Source organism: Simochromis diagramma, unplaced genomic scaffold, assembly GCF_900408965.1.
Source record: "Simochromis diagramma unplaced genomic scaffold, fSimDia1.1 OVJJ01000715.1, whole genome shotgun sequence".
Lineage (NCBI taxonomy): Eukaryota > Metazoa > Chordata > Actinopteri > Cichliformes > Cichlidae > Simochromis > Simochromis diagramma.
The window spans coordinates 2,220,017-2,247,887 of NW_024387128.1; the positions used below are offsets into that span (position 1 = coordinate 2,220,017).

Sequence of the window (27,871 nt, forward strand, 5' to 3'; positions counted from 1 at the left end):
AAACATTTTGAGTCTAATGTTGGCTGTAACAGTTCTGCTTTAATCACAGAGCTGCATCCTTACAATGCCCGTAATTATATTTCTTAACTGATGATTTTGATATATGTTTTATCTTTTTCGGATACCACATTTTGACCAGGATTAAAATATTTTGCATTATACGGAAATTATGCATTATAACCATTTATCACTGCGACAGAAAGTGGGATGGCTGCCTTCAGCCTTCAACGAGCTGTCTAATTTAAACATCGTATCAAGCTGAGTTTACAGTTCTTATGCATTTTTTAATGTAGCATTGGTTCTTTAGCTTTACTGTTGATTTTCGCAGTGTAAAACAAACGGTGGTGGATGGGAGCATCAACAAAGTGAACTTTTCTTCGTTAGAGCTTGTTGATCCGTCTTAGAGCTAGTTGATTATTAAATCAATGATAGGATCACAAAGTGGGTGAAACAACACAGCAGATAACAACAGAACACAGATAACAACAGATAACACAACAGCAGCTTCCCTGTTGACATTCTAAATGACATTAGATGACATTCTAAATTCTAGTTCCTTCCACTTGGCTTTATAGCCTCTGTTACACCAGTGCAGTACGGGGATCAATTGTTCAGTATAATAATAGTTTCTCAGGCATGGAAGTGCCATTCCCTCTGTCTCTTTCTTTGGATTCATTTAGTTCTAAAGGAATACATGGCTAATGCCTTCATGAAATTCTTTAAAAAGAAAATGTATATATTTTTAAAAAGTTATTACAGTATTCTCATTGATGTAGCAGGAGTACAGCAACTGCAGTAGTTTCAGATTTTTTCTTTTTCCCTCTTTTTCTTTTTCTTTTTCCCTCTCTGAACTAACTTTAATAGTTCCAAACCAAACATCTATTTGACCCCCATCCCTACATAACTCTTCAAAGAAGTCTTACCATTATTTAATGATGTGATTTTAAATCTATGCATCCATCCATCTTCTTCTGCTTATCTGGGGCCAAGTCACAGGGGCAGCAGCCTAAGCTGAGGAGCCCAGACCTCCCTTTACCTGGCAGGTCATTCCTCCCAATCATGCCCCTCCAGGTCTCACTGTCGTTCCCCATATGAGTGTAAGACCACAGGGTCCCCAGGTATAGCACCCTACCTTGGGACTCCAAGAAGGTCAGGTACTCTAAACTGTCATTCAGCACATAAGCATCCGACCTGAAGGTGCAGGGAACAAACCTTCTTGTGCACCGGAAGAACTCAGAAGATCTACTAAGATACCCATCCCAGCCCGCTGCCTCTCACCAAGACCAATTCCAGAATAAGACAGACTCCAGCCCCTCTCCAGGAGATTGGTTCTGCAGCCCAAGCCATGCTACATCCCATACCTACATCTAGTTGGTACTCCTCAACCCCACACACTTGCTCAGGCTTCTTCCGTCTGCCAGAGATCAGTCCACCAGGTTCTCCTCTCCTGGCTGCTGCCCAGCACACACACACCCCGATCCCTGCGGTGCCTCCTGCAGGTGGTGGGCCTATGTCCTTTTTTCTGGCTTTGCCCGGTCAGGCCCCTTGGACTAAGGCCCGGCCACCAGACGCTCCAACACAGGCACCCTCCCCAGGCCTGGCTTCAAGGCGGGCCCCTGTTAACTACCCCAAGCAAGGTGAACTGTTCCCTTGGTCTTTCATTCACAGCAATTTTTGTATCGCTCTTTGTCTGGTCCCTCACCCAGGACCAATTTGCTATGGGAGACCCTACGAGTGGTCGAAAGCCCCCAGACAACATAGCTCCTGGGATTCCTGGGAAACAAAAAACTAAATGTGATCAGTTTATCTTTAATTAACAAGGTACATAGGCTGTTATAATTGCTGAAAAGTAACTGTAGTATCAGATGTAAAACAAAATTGTCAAGCTGTTGTAGGATTTTAGGAATTATTTGGAGTCCATCAAGGCACAAAATGGCACTAGTAAAGTAATAATAATGATCTTTTTGTGGCTTCAGAGTGATCTTATCTCTGTGCTTGTCCTCCAAGACTTCAATGCAGCATTTGACAACACTATTCACATTTAATACTATTTTAACTTTACAGATTAGAATATGTTGTTGCTATTAAAAGTAATGTACTGTGCGGCTTTGGATTTTGAAATTCATACTAGGTGCATCTACTAAAAAGTGCAGATGAGTTCAGCCTCAACGTCAAAATCTGAGGTTAAGTTGTTAGAATGTCTTTTGAATGTGATTAATTAAAGAAGAAGATACCATGCGTGCATCTACAAAAAATTCTTTTTCCAATCCTTTGACATTGAGGTCCAGGTCAGGGGCAAAGTTTTCTGAAAATGTTGTGAATACAATAAATTGAGAAAGATGGCATCGAAGATTTTTAAAATGTTACCATAGGTGCGTCTTCTAGTATCCTGAAGAATACCACTGTATTTGTCATAAAAACAAATGACACAAATCAGTCTTTCTATCAGATAAAGATGCAAAGTAGCACTGAGGATTCTTGGTGTGATTTTGACAAGGATATTTTCTTCACTTCACACTTTAAACAAATGTGAAGGACTGCCTTCTTTTATCTGTATTGCTCATACAATTTTCCATTGACACATTCTGTCTCGGGAGTGATGCTGAGGAACTGGTTTGTGTGTTGGTTACTTCTAGTCTATCCATCCATCCATCTTCTTCCGCTTTATCCGGGGCCGGGTCATGGGGGCAGCAGCCTAAGCAGAGAAGCCCAGACCTCCCTCTCCCCAGCCACCTCCTTTTGCTTATCCGGGGGAACACCAAGGCGTTCCCAGGCCAGCCGAGAGATATAATCTCTCCAGCGTGTCCTGGGTCTGTCCCGGGGCCTCCTCCCGGTGGGACATGCCCGGAACACCTCGCCCAGGAGGCATCCTTGTCAGATGCCCGAACCACCTGAGCTGGCTCCTTTCAATGTGGAGGAGCAGCGGCTCTACTCTGAGCCCCTCCCGGATGGCTGAACGTCTCACCCTATCTCTAAGGGAGAGGCCAGCTACCCTTCGGAGGAAGCTCATTTCCGCCGCTTGTATCCGCGATCTCGTTCTTTCGGTCACTACCCACAGCTCGTGGCCATAGGTGAGGGTAGGGTTCCAGTGCGAACTGGAGGCCATCACCCAATGAAGCCAACAGAACCACATCATCCACGAAAAGCAGAGATGAGATTCTGAGGCCACTGAAGTGAAAGTCCTCCGCCACTTGGCTACGCCTAGAAATCCTGTCCATAAACATTATGAACAGAAACGGTGACAAAGGGCAGCCCTGGCGGACCCCATTACCCACCGGGAATGAGTCCAACTTATTGCTGGCAATGCGAACCAAGCTCTTGCAACGGTTGTATAAGGATCAAATGGCTCGTAGCAATGGGCCAGACACCCCATACTCCCGTAGCACCTCCTACAGGACACCCCGAGGGACACAGTTGAATGCCTTCTCCAAGTCTACAAAACACATGTAGACTGGTTGGGCAAACTCCCATGCACCCTCAAGTATCCTTGAGTCCAGTGTTCCGCGACCAGGACGAAAACTGCATTGTTCCTCCTGTATCTGAGGTTTGACTAGCGGACGAACTCTCCTTTCCAGCACCCTGGCATAGACTTTCCCAGGGAGGCTGAGGAGTGTGATCCCCCTGTAGTTGGAACACACCCTCCGGTCCCCCTTCTTAAAAATGGGGACCACCACCCCGGTCTGCCAGTCCAGGGGTACTGCCCCTGATCTCCACGCAACATTGTAGAGGCGTGTCAGTCAGGACAGCCCTACAATGTCCATAGCCTTCAGGAACTCGAGGCAGACCTCATCCACACCAGGGGCTCTGCCACAAGGAGTTGTTTAACTGCCTCAGTGACCTCGCCCCCAGAAATTGGCGGGTCATCCCCCTCACCCCCAGACTCTGCTTCTTCCTCGGAAGACGTGTCAATGGGATTAAGGAGGTCGTCGAAGTATTCCTTCCACTGCCCAACAATTTTCTCAGTCGAAGTCAGCAGCGCTCCACCAGCACTATACACAGTGCAGGTAGAGCACGGCTTTCCCCTCCTGAGACGCCTGACGGTTTTCCAGAATCTCTTCGAGGCAGTCCAAAAGTCTTTTTCCATAGCCTCTCTGAACTCCTCCCACACCCGAGTTTTTGCTTCAGCCACTGCCCGAGCCACATTCCGCATTCCTACCTGTCAGCTGCCTCCGAAGTCCCACAGGCTAGCCAAGCCTGATAGGACTCCTTCTTCAGCCTGGTGGCTCCCCTCACCTCTGGTGTCCACCATTTGGTTTGGGGGTTACCACTACGACAGGCACCAACCACCTTGCAGCCGCAGCTCAATGCAGCAGCTTCGGCAATGGAGATGCTGAACATAGTCCATTCGGACTCAATGTCCCCAGTCTTCCTCGGAATGCTGTTGAAGCTCTGCCGGAGGTGTGCGTTGAAAATCTCGCGGACTGGGGCCTCTGCTAGGCGTTCCCAGCACACCCTCATTACGCGATTAGGTGCACCGGGTCTGTCCAGCATCCTCCCCCGCCACCTGATCCAACTCACCACCAGGTGGTGATCAGTTGACAGCTCAGCCCCTCTCTTTACCCGAGTGTCAAGAACATATGGTCGCAGGTGTGGTGATACGATTACAAAATCGATCATCGACCTGCCGCCTAGAGCGTTCTGGTGCCACGTGCACTTATGGACACTCTTATGTTCGAAAAAGGTGTTTGTTATGGCCAAACTGTGATTTGCACAGAAGTCCAATATCAAAACACCGCTTGGGTTCAGATCAGGGAGGCCGTTCCTCCGAATCACGCCCCTCCAGGTCTCGCTGTCGTTACCCACGTGAGCATTGAAGTCTCCCAGTAGGACAACAGAGTCTCCAGGTGGAGCACCTTCCAGCACCCCACCCAGGGACTCTAAGAAGGCTGGGTACTCTGAACCGCCACTCGGCGCATAAGCGCACATGACAGTGAGGACCCGTTCCCTGACCCTAAGGCGCAGGGAACAAACCCTCTCATCCACCGGGAAGAACCCCAAAGTACAGGCAGAAAGCCAAGGGGATATTAGAATACCCACCCCAGCCCGCCGCCTCTCACCAGGGGCAACTCCAGACTGAGACAGAGTCCAGCCCCTCTCCAGGAGACCAAGCCGTGTGTAGAGGTGAGCCCCACTATATCTAGCCTGTACCTCTCAACCTCACGCACTAAGTCAGGCTCCTTCCACACCAGAGAGGTGTTGCCAGTCTTGGTAGCCAGGGATCAGTCCGCCAGGGCCTCTGCTCCTGGCTGCCACCCGGCACACAATGCACCCGGCCCCTACGGGACCTCCTGTGGGTGGTGGGCCTGCGGGAGGATGGGCCCATGTCCCCTTTTCGGGCTGTGCCTGGCCAGGCCCCATGGAGTAAGGCCCGGCCACCAGGCGCTCGCCTTCAGGCACCTTCCCCAGGCCTGGCTGCAGGGTGGGGCCCCGGTAATCCTATCCCGGGCAGGGTAAACTGTTCCCTCAATGTTTTCCTCATAAAGGTCTTCTGAATCGCTCTTTGTCTGGTCCCTCACCCAAGACATATTTGCCATGGGAGACCCTACCAGGGGGCAAAAGCCCCCAGACAACATAGCCCCTGGGATCCCTGGGACACACAAACCCCTCCACCACCATAAGGTAGCGATTCACGGAGAGGTACTTCTAGTCTAGATTATAGTAATTTTTTATGTGAACTGAAAACACGCTGCAAAAGCATGATAGGCACTGGAAAGATCATATTTATCCTATTTTTACTTTTCTTCACTTACTACCTGAATTTATTTTAATATTTGTGGTATGCGGTTGCCCCTCCATGAACCTGCTCCAGGTTTTTTACTGTTAAAAGGGAGTTCTCCCTTCCCACCATTGCCAAACACTTTCTCATAGGCAGTGTTGGGAAGGTTACTTTTAAAATGTATTCTACTACAGATTACAGAATACATGCTCCAAAATGTATTTTGTAATGTATTCCGTTACGTTACTCAATGGGAGTAACGTACTCTGAATACTTTGGATTACTTAATATATTATCATGCTGTTTACAACTACATGAGGCGTTGAAAGGTTGCTCCAACGGAACTTATTGTTTCGGAGGAAAACAAAAACACAGTGTACAGTCGAGTCTTAATAGCTTACTTACAACTGGGCTCGTCAGGCTCTCTTCTTGGCTGCAGTGGTTATTATTATATTTACATGCTTCCAGCTTACGTTTCTGCTCGATGACAACTCGTACTTTTCCACTCTCCTTTTTCTCCCTCCTCGCGTTCACAGACACATAACGGGTATGGCGGTCCATTTTGCCTGCAGCACGGACTACACTGCCCATGAGGCTACATTCTTTAGAGCTATGCCTGTAGCATTCTGCCTATTAGCTTAGCACAACAACAAAACGGCGCTCTCTCACCCAGGAAACACACAGTCGCAGAGAGAGCGCGCGCATCACCCTGTAACCATGGCAACCATAATGCTGCCGCCTGGAACAACAGAACATAGCTGTCAAACACAACCCAAACAGTCCTGACCCGCGACAATATGAAACAGGAAAATACCGCCGTGTAATCCATTTATTTCAACAAAGTAACTGTATTCTAAATACCACCTTTTTAAATGGTAAATGTAACGGAATACAGTTACTTATATTTTGTATTTTAAATACATAACGGCGGTACGTGTTTTCCGTTACTCCCCAACACTGCTTATAGGGTATTGTCTGATTGTTTGTGAAGGTCTGCAGTGTAAATTGGGCCTTATAAAAAAGATATGTCCATCAAGCCAACTTTTAAAAACATCTCAAGCATTAATAACAGAGCACAGCTTGCGGTTCAATACAGCAACAAAATATTCATACATTTCAGTTTTTTAAAATATCCACCATAAAACATTTGTGGTGGATTGCATTGTTGCAATTTTTCCTGGACTATAACTAAAATGTGTGGCGTTATAATTCAGCTCTGCCAGCCAAGAACGCTCGGGTTGTATTTTAGGATAAACAGTTGCACATCATGATTATTTGTATCGGTCAGGGTGGATGATGGAGCATTTACCTGCACTATATAGTCGACTCCAACTCTGTCTATGCAATCAATCACTGTCACTGCTGAAGTCAGCATTTATAAAAGCAACATATGCATAATCACTCCCATCTGTACACCTGCAGACAAACCAAAAGCTCATCCACAACAAAACAATTTCTTCTTTAAAAAAGCTTAAACAAGGAACCGGGAGCCTTGCATAAGGCGTGCAAGTTGTGCCTTGTAATTAATCCAGACCAACGCAAAAGCTTTTTACAATTCGGCTTGAGTTGCGTCCCTTTCAATTGAAGTCAAGGTGAAAAAATATGTCAATTAGACGGCTTTATGTTTGTGAAGATGTTTCATCTCTCGTGATTTATCCCAAGTGAAAAATCACATTTTTGATACTCTGTAACAGATCCAGTTGGCATCACAGAGTTGCAAGTATATGTATAGGACTTGCAGAAAGTGATTTTAAAAAAGCCATCTTCACTGAAAATGGTTCTTAGATATGATGACCTTTAATAGGAGGGGGGAAAATAGACAAATTTAATTAATGTAAGGATTTTTAATTTTATTGGATCATTTTCATAATTTTTTGATCACTTTTAATACAGCAAATATTGCACTAACACTACAGCCACACTAAGGAAAACAGTGGTTCGATGTCACAGTACAGTCAACATTTTTGCAACCTTTTGCTATAAATCTTTGTCTTTGAAATGATTGCTTGACTAACAGGGATCATTTCTTTGACAACTTGCAGTCAGTTGCTTTTCTTCAAAGAGATTTCATTACCTAAAGACCGTGAAATAACTGACAGTCATTCTGCTGTACGTTTGACGTCAGTTAAACAGAAATTCATAAGAACTACTTACATTTGAGTTCAGCTATCACCTCAAAGATTTGAAACAGAATTTCTTTCACAGACCACTTTGCTTTTGTATATGAATAAAAGCAATATACAATTAGTCCCTTATCGCAAAAACACAAAGTATGTATTGTCGTTATTATCGTGAGTCGTTCAACATCCTAACCACATGCTGCTGGAAGCAGATAAAGTATGCATTTGATGAATGCTGATTGGCTTACTGGTGAGCTGGAATAGGGAAGGGAGTTACAGTGACAGAGTTCACCAGAAATGTGAAAACTGTGAGGGAAAAAAAAGATAAAACTTCAAAGATCGAAAACTACAGTATAAAAAACACAGACCGTTGCTGCAGTAGAAACCTTTTGTTGTTTTTAATGGTCTTTTGTTATAACTTCAATCTTATGTGTGGTTGGCTGGTGGATATACAGCAAAGCAAGAGTGACCCACAGACCAGTTATACCACATACTTTGTACAGTGACAATAAATTCTGCTCAAGCCATAACTTATGTTAGTTTTGGTAAGTGGTGTTTATGTCAGAGGTCATTGTGTTAACATAAGGATTTTATGAGCGTGATTGTTAACTAATCCTTCCATTGGTCTGATAGCAAAAACAGAGAAAAATGTATGAAAATAGATTTATTGGGGATTAAAATATAATAAAAAATGCTGAACATTTAGCTCATTTCATATAACATGCTGATCCAGTATCCACATTCAGAGGCTAAGTGACTAAACTTTGAAAAAATACCACATTATGGATAACTGTTTATTTTCATTTAAGTCTTCAGTTACTCCTTATGTGATGAACAAGGTCTACGCTGGTCTCAGCATCTGGACAAGCTTAACTCCACTCATGGCTGGTTTTCAGTTTGCTGTCCCAAACTGTGAAAGACACAATATGAATAGACTGTGAAAATAAGTAAATAAGAAATATGTATTACTGTAAAACAGCACAACAGGGAAAGAGAAGGACACACATACACACACATTCACATCTAGCAGCAGCCTTTCTTTTGACAGGTGTTAATTTCTTCACAGCTTTATTTACACCTGACTAAATGTCCTTCCTCTTCAAATCGTGTCAACACACTCACACATACACACACGCACGCACGCACACACACACGCACACATACACACACATCTGTCCACACCCCCAGTTTCTGTCTAATGAAAATAGAATGAATATCTGGCTGTTATCATCTTATTGCTGTGGTGGGAAAAAGTTATTTTAAATATTTTTCAGAATATCTTTCTTTCTGTCATTCTCAAAAATAATGTTTTCTTGAAAGTTGAATCTCTGAAATATTTTTAAAAATGCAGACTATACATAGATTAATTTAAATAAAGTACAGTTGTGGTCAAAAGTTTACATACACTTGTAAAGAATATAATATGGCTCTCTTGAGTGTCTCGTTATTTCTACAACTCTGATTTTTCTCTGATAGAGTGATTGGAAAAGACGCTTCTTTGTAACAAAAACATTCATGAAGTTTGGTTCTTTTATGACTTTTGACCACAACTCTATATGTATACCTGTTTAGATGTATTGTCTTCTTCTGTGTCAGATGCGTTTGTCCTACTCCACATGTAGTAGCTGGCTTAGCAGAAATTGGGACCTAAGCTTTAGTATCATTAGTAACAAATTAAATTCCCATTAGGGTTGTTACCGTGTCCAAACAGACCTCATTCTATGCTCTCTTAGGCTGTTATTCCCTCAATAGATGCATTTAACCACAACAGTCTAAACGGTTTTCAGTCCTTTGTCTCATATGCGTTCTGGAAACTGGTTGATCCATAAAAGTCACCCTGTACAGCCGCCTATGTCTGCTTATCCATCAAGCTCCCAAAGGCATATTGAAATGACCAATGCAGTCATATTCCATCTGGCCGAAGATGTGTATCGAATGGCTTCAGGAAAATGGTAAACATATTCAACAAAAGATATGTTATCGCCTAGCGCAATCAATTTTACCTAAAGTGCCAAAAATTGCACTTCTGGACTTGAGCTCTTTGAATAAACACTGGTCCTTCGTTGTTACGTTAAACAGATTAATTTTAAATATATATATGTAAAGATTGTTTTACATAATTGTAGCACAGTTTTGGTACATTTTTGAATTTTTGAATTTTTTTCTAAGAGAGCCACTGAATTTGGGTGAATAAAGATGAGCAGTTTTATTTTGATGCAAATATTTGAACTCTAATGTGGTACAATGATAGGATGCCACTTTGCAACAAGTCCAGTCCTGAAATCAGTCAGAGCTTCAAAACTTCAAAGTGAAAGAAATTTAAAAGCAGCAGAAATAAAGGTTATACCCATTGCTTTCTGTAGAACAGAACACTTACAGAGTAGTCACAGTATGTCTGTAGCAGAAGTAGTATAGGTGAATGTAAAGTCAGTACTGTCACCAAATACTTTTTCATGGAAAAAGAAGTTGCTGAACAAGTTTCTAAGTTTGCCGGATTAAAGAAAACCGACATATTTGTAATAAATGCTGCTAAGAGTGAAGGGGTGAGCTCATATATATTTTTCATTTTAGAAAAAGATGTATTCAAATATCCAAATTAACCTGCAAAATGCATAAATATGAATAGATGCACATTTTTATGTAGTTCTATTTCATTTCATTCCTAGTTTTGTAAATTCCACATTTTGTAAATGTGAGGAATTTAGTAGAAATGGGCCCATGCCCAATCTGGTTAAAAACTGATGAGTGTAGAAGCTAGCAGAAGATATCCACTATGATTGTGTAACAAAAGTAAAAGATTTGTTACTTATTTAATTTATGGTTACTAAAGTAGTACTCACATGCACTACATATCTGTCAGAAGACTGGTGGGTCAGCAGGAAATGTAACTAATGATAAAGGCAAAGAACTTTTCCACCATTGGCTAAAAACCTTAGTTGTTTCTCATGAATCTTAGTTAGGAACTTTCTACTCCTTTCCTCTGCCTTTAGTCCCTCTCTGCATTTCCCTTTTCTTATTTTCACTGCAGCTCCTCCTTTCTACAAACATTACTTGACTGTAAATGATACTACGTAATTGCTCGGCAACTCTGTTGAAGATGAGGAGGCTGCAAGAGGAACGCCTCCATCAGATCAATGGCCTTTGGCCTTCATGCACATTTATCATACACGCATATATTCACATAGATATTTTTAACTTTTTAACACACACACACGTACGAAAAAGAAAATCAAATACCAACTTTTATTCTCTTTGCACACGCAGACACACATACAGAACTTTGCTGTGATTAATTAAGCCGTGTGGAATAGCAGAACTCTATAAAGACATCATCAGGAAACTGAATCCATTCGCCTCTTTTCTTCTGATTTTAATTGGCCCTAACAGTTCATCACTGGAGCTATACATGAAAACACACGCACGCACACACAGAAATACACACACTTAAAATAAATAGGAAATCTTTATCTTGACCTCTAGCTAGAACTGTTTTGCTCTTGATTGCTTGCATTGGTCATGTGCCTTTACAACTGGTTTAATATCTGGTTCCAGCCTGCTCAGCACAAGAGCAAGAGAGATAGGAAAGGAATAGGTGGGAGCTGAGACTACATGTCTGCCGCTTGTATTTACATGTCATAGATTTTAATATTTAAAAAAGAAAAAACAACGGGAAGAAGTTCTTGTAACTCTGCAAATATCAGATGGCATAGTAATAAGAATGATATAGGGGTAACAATCTAAAACGACAAGCAAATGAATGTAGGGGCATGGGACACAACATGTGTATCCATTGTGCAAACACTGTCCCCAAGACATTATAGGTTGCACAGTGTCGCAAAAAAATTGAAAGAATGAATCCATCCATTTTCTTCGCTTATGGCAGGGATAGCTCAGTAGGTAGCGTGGTGGCCCCATGATCGGAAGGTCAGGGGTTTGAATCCACTGAACGGCTACCCTCAGGTACCCCTGAGCAAGGTACCGTTCCTACATACTGCTCCCCAGGCGCCCAGTGGCTGCCCACTGCTTCACTGATTGAATGGTTAAATGCAGAGAGGGATTTCCCCACAGAGATCAATAAAGTATACATTATTTACATTATTATTATTTATTTATCCTGATCCGGGTTGCGGGGCCAGCAGCATAAGCAGAGAAGCCAAGAAATCCCCTCTTCCCAGCCATCTCCTCTAGCCTTTCCAGAGGAACACCAAGGAGTTCGTAGGCCAGCGGAGAGATTTAATCTCTCCAGTGTGTGCTGGGTCTGCCCCCGTACTCATCCCTGATCTGGAGTGGCACTCCACCCTTTTCCGGCTGAGGACCATGGCCTCAGATTTGGAGGTGCTGATTCTCATTCCCACCACTTTACACTCAGCTGCGAATGCCTCCAGTGCGAGCTGTAGGCCGTCACCTGATGAAGCCAACAGAGCCACATCATCTGTGAAAAGCAGAGATGAGATTCTCAGACCACCCAAGTGGAAGCCTTCCACCACTTGGCTACACCTAGAAATTCTCTCCATGAAAATTATGAACAGAATCGCTGACAAAATTCCTTTTAATGGAATTGAACTACAGTGGTCCCTCGTTGTTACATTCTAAAAATAACCCGCGATAGGTGAAATCCATAAAGTAGCCAACTACAAACTTTATACACTTTTCTCAGACAGGCATGAATGTTTTCACATTTTTCTCTCTTATTTAAACGCTTTCAAAGTTCAAACCTTCGTAGAAAAATAAGTCCAGTATTATAGATTGAAACCAAAGGCACCCGCAGTTGCCTTTGATGGTGCAAAAACGTTTAATCGACATTGTTGTATTTGTTGGGGAGAAAACTTACAAACATACAGTACAGCACTTCAGAGTCACACTGCTAGCGATCGAAGATTTATGTAAATTTGACAAGCTTGAACACATTCTGTACTGTACAAGACCGCAGCACGAGGTTGATTGATAATCGTCTACAGCCGATCAGGACGCAGAAAACAGTGCGCTGTAGAAAACAAAAAACATGTAAAATTGCACACAAAAAATCAGCGAAACAGCGAGGCCGCGAAAGGTGAACCGCGTTATAGCGAGGGACCACTGTACTAGTTGAGCACTTTGCTCTCAGATTGCAGTCTTACTTTTGAATTTGTTTTCTTTATAAAAGTTGAATGGGAGGCAGAGCCTTCAGCTGTCATGCCCCTGTCCTGTGGAACCATGTCCCAGTTTGTTTTGATGTATGCGCAATCATCCAGGTAAGGAAATCCCCCCCAAAAGTTGATTCCCTTCATCTGAACGTAGCATTTTCAGTGGGAGAAATGTTATGCCACTCATTTCTTCAATAATTAATGAAGAAACTCACATCACAGGCTATTGATTGACAGTGGTGTTCATTTCAGTCATTGTGCAAATGTCTTCTCTATAAGGTTGGCGAAACCTGCAGTCAGCTGAGAATCAATCAGCTGACTGAAGATGCTACGTCCAGATGAACAGAATCAACTTTTTGGGGGCATGTCCCAGTTTGAATTTGTGAGACAGTCTTTCTGTCTGATTTGAAGATTAGGTATTAAACCTCACCAACATAGGTTTTGTCATGGTCCTGCGACCATGACTCAGTGACTTTGTGTTTATGTACTTATTGTTATTACTTTCATTATTATTCATGGCTGTTTTGGGATGGTTTGTGTTTGGGATTTTAGACACTGGGTTCTGGGTTTGTGCTCCCTCTGTTGGTCCCTGGTGTTAGTGTTCCCCTGTCTCGTCAGGTTAATCAGGTCCAGCTGTTTCCCCCACCTGTGTGTGATTTCCCAGTGTCTCTTTGTGTATTTATAGTGTGTGATTTCCTCCGCTCCTCGTCGCGTCGTCTGTGTACATACCCTGTGTTCATCCTCTGTGTTATCCTGCGTACTCTGCATCTACCCTGTGAAATCCTCTGCGTGCTCTCCCTGCTGTTCTCCCTTCGTGTTCAGGTTTGCCACTCCTTTGTGTAGTTTCACCCAGTTTAGTTCATCCGTAGTTCTGTTTTGCCATCTCCTCTTTATGTTTGTTATTATCAATAAATCACCCTCACACCTGAATAAGTGCTGCACTTTGAGTCCTCCTTCCACTCTCCACACGGCCGCTGCCCCGGACCGTGACAGTATGACGCGAACACAAGATGGACCCAGCAGCGCTTAATCCATCCAGGGAGCTACGGGAGACGCTCATCGACGCCACACAGGAGCTGATCGACCTGTGGCTGGAAAGCCCGGGTGGCACGTCCCAGCGCGCTATAGAGAGGCGGCTACAGCGTCTGGTGACCGGTCTCCCATGGCTTCTGGACTCGCTCTGTTCGTGGGAGCGGGAGTTTCTCCTTTTGGACCTCGGACTTCACCCCCCGTCTGCTTTTACTTTCGAGCAGCCCGAGGCGGTGAGCGAGCGACATGTTCTGGCTTCCCCAGATTCCGAGACTCTGTTTTCTGGCGCTATTCAGAGCGGGATGGGAGACTGTTCGGATCGCTTACCTACCTTCGTGGTAACGGATCCTTTGCAAGTGGGCGTGTACAGACCCTCTGTGAAACCGAGAGACTGTTTCTCTGCCGCTCCTTCTGAGCCAGGACTTTATCACCATTCTCCGGCTCAGTTCTGTGTCCAGCCACAAGCTTCCCAGTCTGTAGCTCAACCATTAGCCTCCCTTAAGCCACAATTTTCACACTGTTTTTCCACCGCTGTTTCTGAGCAGGGAGACAAACTGTTTCATTACGGGCCTGTTCCTCAACAGCTGGCAACATTAGTGACTGTTACTCACTCCGGGGCTTCCCCAGAGGTGGGGTTGCTGCCCTCAGCTTACTCTGGACCCCTGGTGGCCAAGATGCCAGCTGTGAACTGCACCGGGCTGTCACTGCCTAAGCAGGGTCAGTGCTCTGCGCAGCTGCAGCCCTCCGTATGTGTGCCGGAGGCCCACGTGCCTACTGGTTTTGTTTCATGTGTGCCAGAGGCCCACGTGCCTACTGGTTTTGTTTCAAATGTGCCAGAGGCCCACGTGCCTACTGGTTTTGTTTCAAATGTGCCAGAGGCCCACGTGCCTACTGGTTTTGTTTCAAATGTGCCAGAGGCCCACGTGCCTACTGGTTTTGTTTCAATGTGCCAGAGGCCCACGTGCCTACTGGTTCTTTTTCATGCGTGCCGGAGGCCCGCGTGCCTCCTAGTTTTGTTTCATGTGTGCCAGGGGCCCACGTGCCTCCTAGTTTTGTTTTGTGTGTGCCGGGGGCCCCGGTGCCCGCTGGTTCTGAGGCTGTTTTTGCTGGGGGGCCCGAGGAGCCCGTCCAGCCTCCTGCTTCGCCTGCTGGGGGGCCCGAGGAGCCCGTCCAGCCTCCTGTTTCGCCTGCTGGGGGGCCCGAGGAGCCCGTCCAGCCTCCTGCTTCGCTAGCTGGGGGGCCCGAGGAGCCCGTCCGGCCTCATGCCACACCGGCTGCCACGTCGGCTGGGGGGCCCGAGGAGCCCGTCCGGCCTCCTGTGGCTGCTTCTCCACCTGTGGCTGCTTCTCCACCTGTGGCTGCTTCTCCACCTGTGGCTGCAGCGCTGCCTCCTGCAGTACCACCACCGGCAGTGCTACCGCCTGCTACGGCCACACCTCAGCCTGAGGACGCATCATCGCCTGGCCCGGCTTCATCATCGCCTGGCCCGGCTTCATCCACGCCTGGCCCGGTTTCATCCACGCCTGGCCCGGTTTCATCCACGCCTGGCCCGGTTTCATCCGCATCGTCTGGTCCAGCATCATCCGCATCGTCTGGTCCAGCCTCATCCGCATCGTCTGGTCCAGCATCGTCTGGTCCAGCCTCCTCGTCTTCATCGTCTGGTCCAGCCTCCTCGTCTTCATCGTCTGGTCCAGCCTCCGTGTCTTCATCGTCTGGTCCAGCCTCCGTGTCTTCATTCACACCTGGTCCAGCTTCAGCTTCAGCTTCAGCTTCGCCTGGTCCAGCCTCCGTGTCTTCATTCACACCTGGTCCAGCTTCTGCTTCAGCTTCGTCCACGCCTGGTCCAGCTTCAGCTTCAGTATCCTCATCAGCTGCTTCGCCTGGCCCAGCTCCATCGTCTTCCTCGTCTGGTCCAGCCTTCGTGTCTGCATCCTCGTCTGGTCCAGCCTTCGTGTCTGCATCCTCGTCTGGTCCAGCCTTCGTGTCTGCATCTTCGTCTGGTCCAGCCTTCGTGTCTGCATCTTCGTCTGGTCCAGCCTTCGTGTCTGCATCTTCGTCTGGTCCAGCCTTCGTGTCTGCATCCTCGTCTGGTCCAGCCTTCGTGTCTGCATCTTCGTCTGCAGTAGAGCCTGCAGCATCCGCACCATCGCCTGCAGCAGCGTCTTCCGTGCCTTCAGCCTCGCCTGGCCCAGCCTCGTTTGGGTCTGGACCTAAACGGCCGTTTTCTAGACCGCTGGCTAGGCTACTGGCCGGGCGCCGTCGCCTGACTGGCCGCCGTTGCCTTCCGCACGGCCGGCCCCCGGACCGCCATCGCCTGAGCGGCCGCCGTTGCCTTCCGCACGGCCGGCCCCCGGACCGCCATCGCCTGAGCGGCCGCCGTTGCCTTCCGCACGGCCGGCCCCCGGACCGCCATCGCCTGAGTGGCCGCCGTTGCCTTCCGCACGGCCGGCCCCCAGACCGCCATCGCCTGTGTGGCCGCCGCTGCCTTCCGCACGGCCGGCCTCCTGAACTCTTTACGCGCCGCCGTTGCCTTCCGCACGGCCGGCCTCCTGAACTCTTTACGCGCCGCCGCTGCCTTCCGCACGGCCGGCCTCCTGAACTCTTTACGCGCTGCCGCAGCCCCTTTCGCGGACGGCCTCCTGACCTTTTTACGCGCCGCCACGACCTTCTTCGTGGACGGCCTCCTGAGCTGTGCTTTGGACTCTGCTCCCCTGTGGGTTTTGTGTTCATCTTTGTTTTGGGACTCTGGGGCCTCCGTCCATGGTCGTGGCCCGGTCCCTCCGTCCTGGGCCCCCTGCCGCCCGCCCGGATCTGGTGTGTTTCTGTGGCTGTCGGGGGCCAGCCCTTGAGGGGGGGGTACTGTCATGGTCCTGCGACCATGACTCAGTGACTTTGTGTTTATGTACTTATTGTTATTACTTTCATTATTATTCATGGCTGTTTTGGGATGGTTTGTGTTTGGGATTTTAGACACTGGGTTCTGGGTTTGTGCTCCCTCTGTTGGTCCCTGGTGTTAGTGTTCCCCTGTCTCGTCAGGTTAATCAGGTCCAGCTGTTTCCCCCACCTGTGTGTGATTTCCCAGTGTCTCTTTGTGTATTTATAGTGTGTGATTTCCTCCGCTCCTCGTCGCGTCGTCTGTGTACATACCCTGTGTTCATCCTCTGTGTTATCCTGCGTACTCTGCATCTACCCTGTGAAATCCTCTGCGTGCTCTCCCTGCTGTTCTCCCTTCGTGTTCAGGTTTGCCACTCCTTTGTGTAGTTTCACCCAGTTTAGTTCATCCGTAGTTCTGTTTTGCCATCTCCTCTTTATGTTTGTTATTATCAATAAATCACCCTCACACCTGAATAAGTGCTGCACTTTGAGTCCTCCTTCCACTCTCCACACGGCCGCTGCCCCGGACCGTGACAGGTTTAGGAATGGATCAGGTGAACTTAAACCATTGTATAGTTATGCTGCAAGGCAGCTGGTAGCGATAGCCAGCTCTGCATCCCTGTTTTTGTTTCCTCTCTCTCTGCCGTCTGCATCGCTTGCTGTTCCAGACAATAACCCACAAAGCACCCAGTTGGGTAGGATACTGTCAGTCCAATCCCAAGTCAGGGTTCAGGCTGATGTCTATTAGTTCGACGACTGTATGTGATCAGCACGTTAGGTGCACAGTAGTTAGGGACGCTGTGCTGCTGCATACATCTGTATGCGCTGCTATCTTGTTTCCATCAAGATTGCAGCAATAAATGCTTAATTTACTGCTGGGCTGCATATGAGAGAATTTACTTTTAAAAACCGTTAAAATGTGAAAGTTGTCTTTGAGCTTCCTGGGAGTTTCCAGGTTCAGGACAGAGAAAATAAAAGGGCCAAAACATAAAAGAGATTACGCCCATGGCCTTCATCCCACACTAAAACATGATCTGAAAGAACTGTGATGACATAAATGCACAAAATTAAATTACACATGCAGAATGCAGAATTAATTTTGACCGTTTTTTTTGTAATAAAACAAATATTGCATCACTCCACACAGGATGAACAGCAGCATTGTCAAATGCAAATTAGCAAATGACTTGTACTAGTTGCTGTTGTCTGCTGTGTTTCAGGTATCATACACACACCACAGCATGTATGCTACACTATCTGGAGAATTTTAACTGTGATCTCACCATTTTGTGAGGACTGCAGTTCCCCTCAGTGTGATTGTCACTTCAGATGTCTGCTAGTCTGTGTGATCCTTAGACATGTAGAGAAGTCATGACCCCTGCAGGTCCACATGGATATGGAGGTAGAACTGAAGAAGGTTCTGCAGCCTCCACGTGGTGGAGATGTTATTTAGTATCTGTGATAGTGACAGTAAAAATTAAAGCTGTTCTGAGTTTGTGCTACACTCTGCATAGCATAAAATGTAGTAAAAATAAATAAATAAAAAAGTGTTGCTATATTTAGCAAAGGCAAACTGCATATCAAAAAAGATAATCAGAACAGATTATCTAGCATGTTAATTTTGGTTGGTGTAGTTAGATATTTGGTTTCTGATTGTCAAGTATTGTTAATAAAAATATAGACCATTTAAACACTCTTCATTTTAGAACAAGCACAGATTACCTTTATATAGGTTTTTTTTCCTATAGGTTAAATCTTCATTAATAAATCCTACACATTTTTGTATTATCATGCTAATTGGTGTGCCTTAATAGTAAGTTTTTATTCCAGTTGCAGAAAACGCAGATCAGTCTTTGTGGCTGTTTTCTGTCGTTTTTGGTTTTGTTTTTATATGTAGATTTTAGATCATTTTCTGGCTGCTACAGGATATTCAGCAGTAGCAGCATGCTTGATGCTGACAACCTCAAGACATGTGATGGACTTTTTTTGTTATTATTTTGCATGATTCAAAACAATACAGTAAAGTGATTTGCATTTGAAATTGTATTTTATTTAATGGCATGGATAATGCTTTTCAGATATGCATCAGAGGGAAGCATTATTAAAGTAATTAGCGTTAATTAATTGCATTTAATACTGTCAGGGTGGGTGTGCCAGTAGCGCCATGAAAATTAGATTAACTGTTTGTTCTAATATGACAGCATATATGGAGCAATGCACATTTTTATTTGAGGTGGTATCTCATTGGCAGTATTGTCACTACAGCCGCTCACACTACTTCTATTTAACTTAACATAGGTGTGACTTAAAATTGAAATTAAAAAGCATTAATGAACTGGATCCTAGCATCAATAAGGCTGCATTATTATTCTGTCTTAACACTCATTTAATTTTTCCTTTATGACATACTGATCATTTCTCTCTACTCCCGCTCCCCCTCTTCCATTTTATCCATGAGCCTCTCATCCATCAATGCTTGGTACCATAATTATGCGAATACTGCTTGTTTTGACAACACCAAGTGTGCTGCATTGGCTGTCCACATATTGACTTAATGAATAATCACTTTTGTTGAAAGGAGCATATTCAATCAGTTACCACAGTCCTGAGCTCTTTCAAGCAGCTCTATTGTGTTCATTACAATAGCTGTTTCCACTTTCTTTTTTCACATACTGACAAAATTGTAATCATCTTTGTAAAGGATTTAGATCTTTTTAAAACATTATACAATTTAATTTTATGAAATAGATACACACCTTTTTTTACATTAAGACATAAAAGCACAAAACTTAAAATCAGTTTAGAAGAGACATCTATTTGAGATGACACAAGAATATTCACATGTTTTCTTAATTGTTATGAAATATTAATAGTTCTTCTGATCTCCTGACTTATTAACATTATTGCAATGCTTAAGAGCAAAGGAGGCCTATTAACAGCACCTTTCCACACCAGTTAGAGGTCGTCCTATGTTGGGGGTATGGGCAAATCAGTTACTCAAAGAGCCTTACAAAACAACATTACAAAAGACAACCAAGATATTCGTCCCAGTGATGAGTGAAATGAAAGTGTATTTGATGGACCGGCAACCTTTCCAGCCTGCACCTAGCCTCTTACCCAGTCTCTCCCTGACCCTGATGGGTGGGGGTACCATCAGATGCAGATGGGCAGCTAAAGAATTGCCCGAATTACTACACTATTTTAAAATAGTAGCCTTTGTACTTCATTTCCCTTTTTGGCCATAACGATAAACTCTGTCAACAACCACGTCAAAGTGTACCATACCTTTCTCCAACTAAGAGCTTGGATAGCCTAAAGCCGCCCACATCGAACAAGTGGTTAAGAGGATTGATGGACAGACAAAGTAGCAATTAGAGTGGTTAACAAGGAAATTTTGTTGATGTTACTATAAAACGTCTTCTTTTTTAATGATGTCCAATTGATTTCACATTGCCAGTGTAAACCCGAGGTATTTTGGTATACTTTTATTCTGCACTCCTAAGTAGTATCTGTAACCTGCATCAACACCTATCACCAGTTTAGAATCAGTAGTTAACCAAAGCATGCTATCGAACTATGGAAGGAAGCCAGGGTACACATTGGAAACACAGATCAGAGATTTACATCCGGAACCTTCTTTCTGTGATGCAGCAGCTCTAAGTATTATACCATAGTTCACCTTGTTTCCACTGAAAGGTAGAACTATGTCCACAATTCCATGAATTCTGTTAAAGCAACAAAATCATTATTGCTTTAATCCCCATGCTTTTGACTTGATGACCTTGACCTTTTGAGCTGTTGGTCACAACATATATTTGTTTTTTGTTTTTTTGCCATATAAATGAAGAGTCATGAAACTTTGAGATCACGCCTCATATTTGGTCATAATCCAGAGAGTATACACAATATATAGCTGTGTTTACAGACTAGATTACAATTATTAAAGGATCATAGAGGGATTAGAATTCATCCTGAGGTTAACATGAGTGGACCATGTTTAACAGTAATCCATCCTGTTGATGTTGACATAATTCAGCCTGGACAAAACTGAGGACCAATAGTGAGACAGTACCATCCCTAGAGCTCTGTTTACATGGTAAAAACTGTCAACTGCCCCTATGCCTGGCTGATTCCAGACACTCCCAGGAGGTTCCTGGCACCTGCCCCTGCCCCATTGTCTCCTCTGGGATGGCCCTAGTGGGCAAAAGCTCTGCAAAGCACAAGGATCCTACTTTGTCTCAACTTGTCTCTCTGTCTGATATGTATCCCTGCAGACCCTAAATGGTGATGTGGTTTCTCCAAACAGACAGGCTTTTTAAAGTAGGGAAATGTTAAATAGGTATCTCTTTAGCCTTACACTGCGCTTTATTGATCAAAAATACTCGCACTCACAACTGTGTGCGTCTGAGATACTTAAGGGTAAATATACTGACCTTCCAATTAGTGAGCAACTCACTCCTTTTGAGCTGTTGCTGCACATGGCTAAAACCCAGCTGGTTTTGTAATACTACATCTAGCTAGAGAGTTGCTGTTGTACTGTTTCCAAACGTAAATGGGTTTTGCGTGAGTTAAGGCAAAATGCCCATGGAAAGCAAACACTGATGTTAAAATGAAAAAGAGTTGCCTACTGCTATTCCTCCACTGGGTGTATCTCCGTCTGTCCCACTCCTCTCTGTTCTGGCCTGTGTGTCTCTCTGCCCTGGGCTACAGTTGCTTTGATGGGCAGCATGGGAGGGGGTTGGCATATTTAATTCCCAGATGAGAGGTTTGACATGGGATGGAGGCAGGGTGAAGAAAACGAGACACTTCAATCATAGACTGACAGTTTTCACTATTGTGGATTTGTATACGCACATTCTTAGGGTGTGTATGTGTGTGCATGTGCATGTGCAGCATTAGCTGTAGAAATTCAGTGACATGCTTAAGCTTTTCTAGTATCTTCAGTGTCTTGTTTTGAAAGCGATGTTTTGAAGTATGTATTTTAGTTTTCTGCGTGCATTGTCTTTTTAGGGCCATAAATAAAAGCTATCTGTTCTAGCAATCTGTTCTTAAAAAATATAATAATAATAATTATTATAATAATGATGGGGCCCTTGCACCCCAGGGTTCAGGGCTTTATGTATCCATTCACATGGGTGTCAATTAGAAAATGTATGCGTGACACCTAATTTTAAATTTTATGATTTGAATTTTTAAAATTTGCTGTGGTGCACTACAACAAAAGCTACACAATTTAGCATGGCTGAGGTCTGTAGTTCAGCCTGACCAAATTTAAAGTTGAACTTTAAAGGGTTCACCACTAGATCACTTCACCACTAGATCAGTAGATTGCAGCCTAGTGAGAGGAAAAACAGTGTAATCAACATTGTACCACTGTGCCCCACAATGGCTGCAGCCACCAGGTTTCCATTACTGTTTGGATCCTCCTGGAGTTTTTCCCCTATCCGTAGAAAGCTGTTTACTCACTGTTTACCTCAGCTATCAATGCCGGGTGAGAAGCACCAAGTTCTGTTTAGGCTATAAGACTTCTGACCAATGACAGCAATATAGCGATATCAATACAATGATAGAAAATTGCTCCCAGCATGACCTGGAAACACCTTCAAACACACCGTTCCTGTTCTTCAAATTAAGTCTTGCCACAAGAACTCTGTGTTGCTTGGTAGACCACAATAAATTACTTGTTGGCACAATACCAGCCTTAATTTAGCTGAAATTCTGAATGTTATCTAATAACCAAATAAAAATGGTGAAATTTAGCTTTGATGACTTCCTAGTCCCAGTCTTGTTACATTCTTGTGTGCAGGTATTCCCCCATGCTCCATTTCTATGTAATCTGATTTTAGAAACATTAACTTTGTGGTTAATTTATAAGTTTTGTATCAGGACTTATGGTGAGGCCATATTACAGAAGACCATGGGTGGGCCCTTAATGTCTATTGACATGGTCCCTGGGATGATTAACGGACAAAAACAGTGGATAGCGGTGCCTAGCCCATTAAGCTTGATCTTAAATCATTCACAGAGAACTTTGGCTAAAAGAGGATTACAAATGTCCGTTATTTAACTATGATTATTCTAGGTAATTTCTTGTGGTGTGAGTTTTTAATTAGTATTCAGGGATTTGTATTTAAAATGACTTGCATTTATACATATAGAAGGAAATCATGGGTGGCTCCTTTTAAATATTCAGGTCATCTGCTTTCATAATCGCATCTCAGTGTATGCAAGCAAACACTTCAGCATTGACCCTCCAGTTTATGAAGTTTGAATGCCTACAGTCACCCCGTCCACGGACCACCCAAGAGAAAAGCCTGACAGTTGCATAGACTCATCTCATTCAAACCAAACTAACAAATGAAGGGATCTCTGTATGTCTGTCTGACATCTGTCTAGCCTATCTGTGTAGCCTATCACTACAACCGTTCATTCAATTCTATTCAGACTTCAAAGGTGTGTTACTAAAGACGAAAGAAGTGTGTGGATATTACGCTCCTCTGTGACCTCATTAAAATCTCAGCAGTTTGGAAGTTTTTATATAAACCTCAGATGACGGTGACATCTCCCTTTGCCGATGCCAACAAAGGACAGTGTAAATAATGGCTATTGCAGAAACTGTTGGGAAATGCGATCTGATAGTGAGACAAGCTCTTATAGATACACAATTTATGTTTCTGCTGTCTAAAAATGGCATTTGGCCATAAAAAGCTAGACCATATTTGTAACACATTATTGTTTTATTACGCTTTTTCTGGTATATCCATGCATGATAGAAATTGTTCACTTTTGGAAACACATTATTGTTAAAATATATTTTGTACTAAATGTACTAATTCAATTTAGAGATACAAAACAGTTTAAAAGAAACCAGATTTATGTGCACTACACTGTACATCGCTTTAATTGTTTATCCAAAATAACAACAGCTAAGGAAAGAAACTGTTGTCTTGATATCAATCGCAGAGAGAACAGACACACTGTGACTTTGGTGGCACTTTGACCTGGTGCATCTAGAAATTCCATTACATCCCATAAGTCACTCCAGGTCCTCTTAACTAAAGCTATTCATCTATTTGGCAGTGTTGAAATGCACATGTGTGCAAGGTTGCCTTGGGTCAGGAGATACAAGTAAAAGAGCATTAGATACCAGTTGGCTGGAAAAGGGAGAAATTTACTGAGGCTTTGTAACAGCTACAGCTGGAATAAAACAACTGACACCAGATAAAGGAAAATAGAAATAGTTGATGTTTAGCATAGGACAGTTACTAGTTGGAATACTAACGCATTTTTAAGAAGTCCTTTGCATAATTCATTTTTCCACAAAGGGATATACTCATTATGTACACCCTTCACCCCAATTTCCATGCCCCATACCCGATTCAGTTGTACATGGTTCCCTATTCTAAGCATTGTCTAATCATAGAAGAGGATAAAGGGTGAATTGCTTGTCTCATTTCAGAAGGAATGAGGCAATGAACAGTTTATACTCTTACCTGAAACAATGTCTAAACACAGATAATTGAATAATTACAACATTTTTGTTTGGCTGTAGCTTTATAGCCATTGCTGGCCTGTGTGCACAGGATTATCTCTGCTGTTGAAGGCAGAATTTCAACCCTGGATTCCTTTTCCTACTTGTACTGTTATTTACAATAAAATATAACCATGGTTGCCACAGAGCCAAGCTCATCTGTAACCGGAAGGTTGCCGGTTCGATTCCCCTGCTCTCTGTCCTGGTTGTTGTGTCCTTGGGCTAGACACTTTACCCTACCCCCTACTGGTGTTGGCAGCGATATGGCAGCCTCTATCATTATTATTATATTTTGAATACTATTTAAAATGTTAAGCCTAGAAGAGAGAAAAACAACACGTTTATCTGTGGAAACATCCTGCAGTGAGGAGCAGAGAACTCTTTTCCAGTCCGATGAGCTCTCTTGCTTCTGTGCAAAGATGAGACCCATGGGACGGCAAAGGTGGCAGTGGGGTGAGAGAAGCATGTATGTGGTGGTGTGTGTAACTTACACTAAAAGGTATACTGTAATAATATGGACAATCAATACTGAACACAACAACTGTGTGTTCACTGTTGATGATTTTCTTGATTTTCGTGTTACACTTAAATTGTCGGGCTGGGTGTGGTTCAGATCTACCACTCAGGCAATTTGTTTTTTGACCTCTGGCTCCTCCTCTTTATGTATCAAAGTATCCTTAGGCAAGATACTGAACCCTGAGTTTCCCCGATCCATCTGTCAGAGTATGAGAGATGAGATGAGATAGCCTTTATTTGTCAGTTGCAGGTCTTTTGCAGGTCCTAACCCTAGAGTATGTTTGGATGTTAGATAAAAATGCTTAAAAGGTACAGATAAATGCACCACCTGAATGTTTGTATGATTGGGTGAATGAGACTTGTAGTAGAAAGTGCTTTGAGAGCTCAAATTCAGTAGAAAGGCAGTATATCAGTACGAGTTTTCATACCTTTTCTTTTGTGCATACCCCTCTCATGTTTGTAAGCAAAGACTTTAAAACACACAGGTTATTAGGGTTCTTGGCAGAGAGAGTACTCGTATCTCATGTGAATTAGTTAAAATTAATTCAGTTCACCATATCACTGGATATTTCCACTGATCCACTCATAGCTTGTTTTTGGCCTTGCTAAAAAGGGTGTAATGGCCGTACATCTATTTTAGTTTGCTTCATCATTTCCCCTTTTTTATAAGTAAACATCCACCTGTGTCTGGAGACTTGTTTTACACCATGTAGCATTTTGAGAAGTCATTTTCACAGAGCTTTCATAGTACAGATGTCTTTGAGTTATTGCTCAGCTTAGTCAAATTATCTCTAATTGTATTTGTAGGAAGACAAGGCTACTTTTTAATGGAAGTTAATTCACAAGTCCTAGTGATGCATAAAAAATTTCCTTGTACCTGTAATTTATTCTGACTCATTATGTGTAACAGAGCACTATCCGGGGCCAGTAAAATTCACATTTTTTGGTTGAGTTTTACATGATCTTTTCTGAAAAACATTTGTGCAGTTTTTTGTACTGTATGTAATCATAAACATGTATGTTGATATTGAATGTGTCTTCCCTCCTCTTTTCCTCTCCTCAGTCTTTATGGCAGACACATGCAGGCCAACCCAGAACCACCCAAAAAGAACAACGATAAGAGTAAGAAAATCAGCCGCAAACCACTGGCTGCCAAAAACAAGTGAAGAAGAAATAAGAGGATGGAAAATCAACACTTATTTAGCAGCCAGATTCACTGCATGTGCCTTTTGTGCTCCTTTTTTGTTAAAACCCTGTATTGCAGTTAAATATATGAAGAGTGTTTCTGCCTACAATGTGTCATTTGGGCTTGTTAACTCTCAGAGTCTCTGATTTTATGATTTGTTACTTACAGGAACTTGACATGTTACAATTGATAAAGATTGCAAAAATGCGTAAATTGATTTAAGTACAAAAAAAATTACTGTAATGTTATCTTTTAGGAAAAAAGGATTTGCTATATACCAAAGGAAAAAACTGAATTAGGATGATTCTACTTTTGTGTGAAAAGAGCTTTTAGGTATTTCAGAAACATTGTTAGGAGAGTTCAGATACACATGTTCTGTTACTTTCAAACTTTCCTATTTAATTATTATAATCTAGCGTAATATTATGGTGCATATAAAAAATGCATTAACAGCTTATTTAGATGTTGTCATACATTTCGATACATTTGTTTTTATTCGTGCCTAAACTACGGAAACCGGTTAAGCCATTGTCAGTATATCTATCATGTTGCCTGTTGTTTACCAATGCCTTGTAATGAAGCATCAATTTTTTTTCTGTAGCCATCTTCATCTTTGGAAAAATGACATGACCTGCAAAGGAGATCTAACTATGAAACTGAGAGACACTGCAATCATGCATGCCAGCCCAAAATCACCCCCTGATTTATCATGCTTTTTACAGTATTAGGGACCATAATGTACAAAATTAACACCGTGTTATAAGACTTGAAATTAACAATTATTAGTGTTAAAGGAAATGTTGGCTGAGGATATCTATCAAGTGATCAGAATGATCATGTTTATGATCTGGCTTCTCTTTGCAATCTGAGGACCTGATGTCCATTAGAAGGAATACAGATTTAAGGTATACACTAGCTTTAGCCTTGGAATTATCGTCCGTCCACCTATGGTGAAATCTGCCATTAACTGTGTTCATTCCACTAATGAGAAGAATTTCAAATGAACATGAAATATTATGTTTGAATCCCTCTGTGCTTTCCGTTTTTCACGTTTTCTCTCACATTCTGTTTTTCAATGCCAAATATTTCACGATCTTTCTGAATGTGTGAATGTAATCCATGTTAAGCTTTTATGCCAGTTCAAAACATGCTGGTCATTAATTGTACTCACTGCATTTCAGCATTTGCAAATAAAAAAGGGTACTTTTGTATTTTTCATTTTAGATTTGAGTACTCTACTTCCTACAAAATACAGTGGAGGTGCAGATTTCTTTGCATGTATTTCTTTCTAGAAACAGCAACGGCAATTGAGATAAAGGAAACCAGCTGAAAAAGAATCTGTGTTTTTGATGCAAAAGTAAAATCTTTTTGCCTGTCTTCTGAATGTGATCTGTTGAATTGTTTTCATTTAATTTCATTTATTTATATAGCGCCAAATCACAACAGCAGTTGCCTCAAAATGCTTTATATTGAAAGGTAAAGACCCTACTATAATAGAGAAAATTTCCCAACAGTCAGATGACTGTCTAGGAGCTACAGTGGGAAGTAAAAACACCCTTTTAACAGGAAGAATTCTGTTAAAAACTTTGGGACTCCAGCAAATCAGGCCGAGACCTGAAATCTCGCCGGCTACTCCGGCTTCCTCCCACACTCCAAAGACATGCGGTTTAGTGGGGAAAGGTTAATTGGAAACTCTAAATTGCCCACAGGTGTGAATGTGAGTGCAAATGGTTATCTGTTTCTATATGTTAGCCCTGCGACAGACTGGCAACCTGT

The 27,871-nt window shown here is 43.3% G+C and overlaps 1 protein-coding gene across 2 annotated transcripts in view; it reads left to right on the forward strand.

Moving 5' to 3' along the window:
- The window catches only part of rsu1 (Ras suppressor protein 1), a 42,888-nt gene extending 15,570 nt beyond the window's left edge, over positions 1-27,318 (forward strand). The window contains exon 9 of one of the 2 annotated variants that reach the window (XM_040047078.1): positions 25,973-26,075. In XM_040047078.1, the coding sequence (XP_039903012.1) occupies positions 25,973-26,075 (103 nt within the window). Of the gene's footprint in view, positions 1-25,972 lie in introns of both variants that reach the window. The other variant, XM_040047079.1, reaches the window with a different exon arrangement.
- Positions 27,319-27,871: the final 553 nt, after the last annotated feature.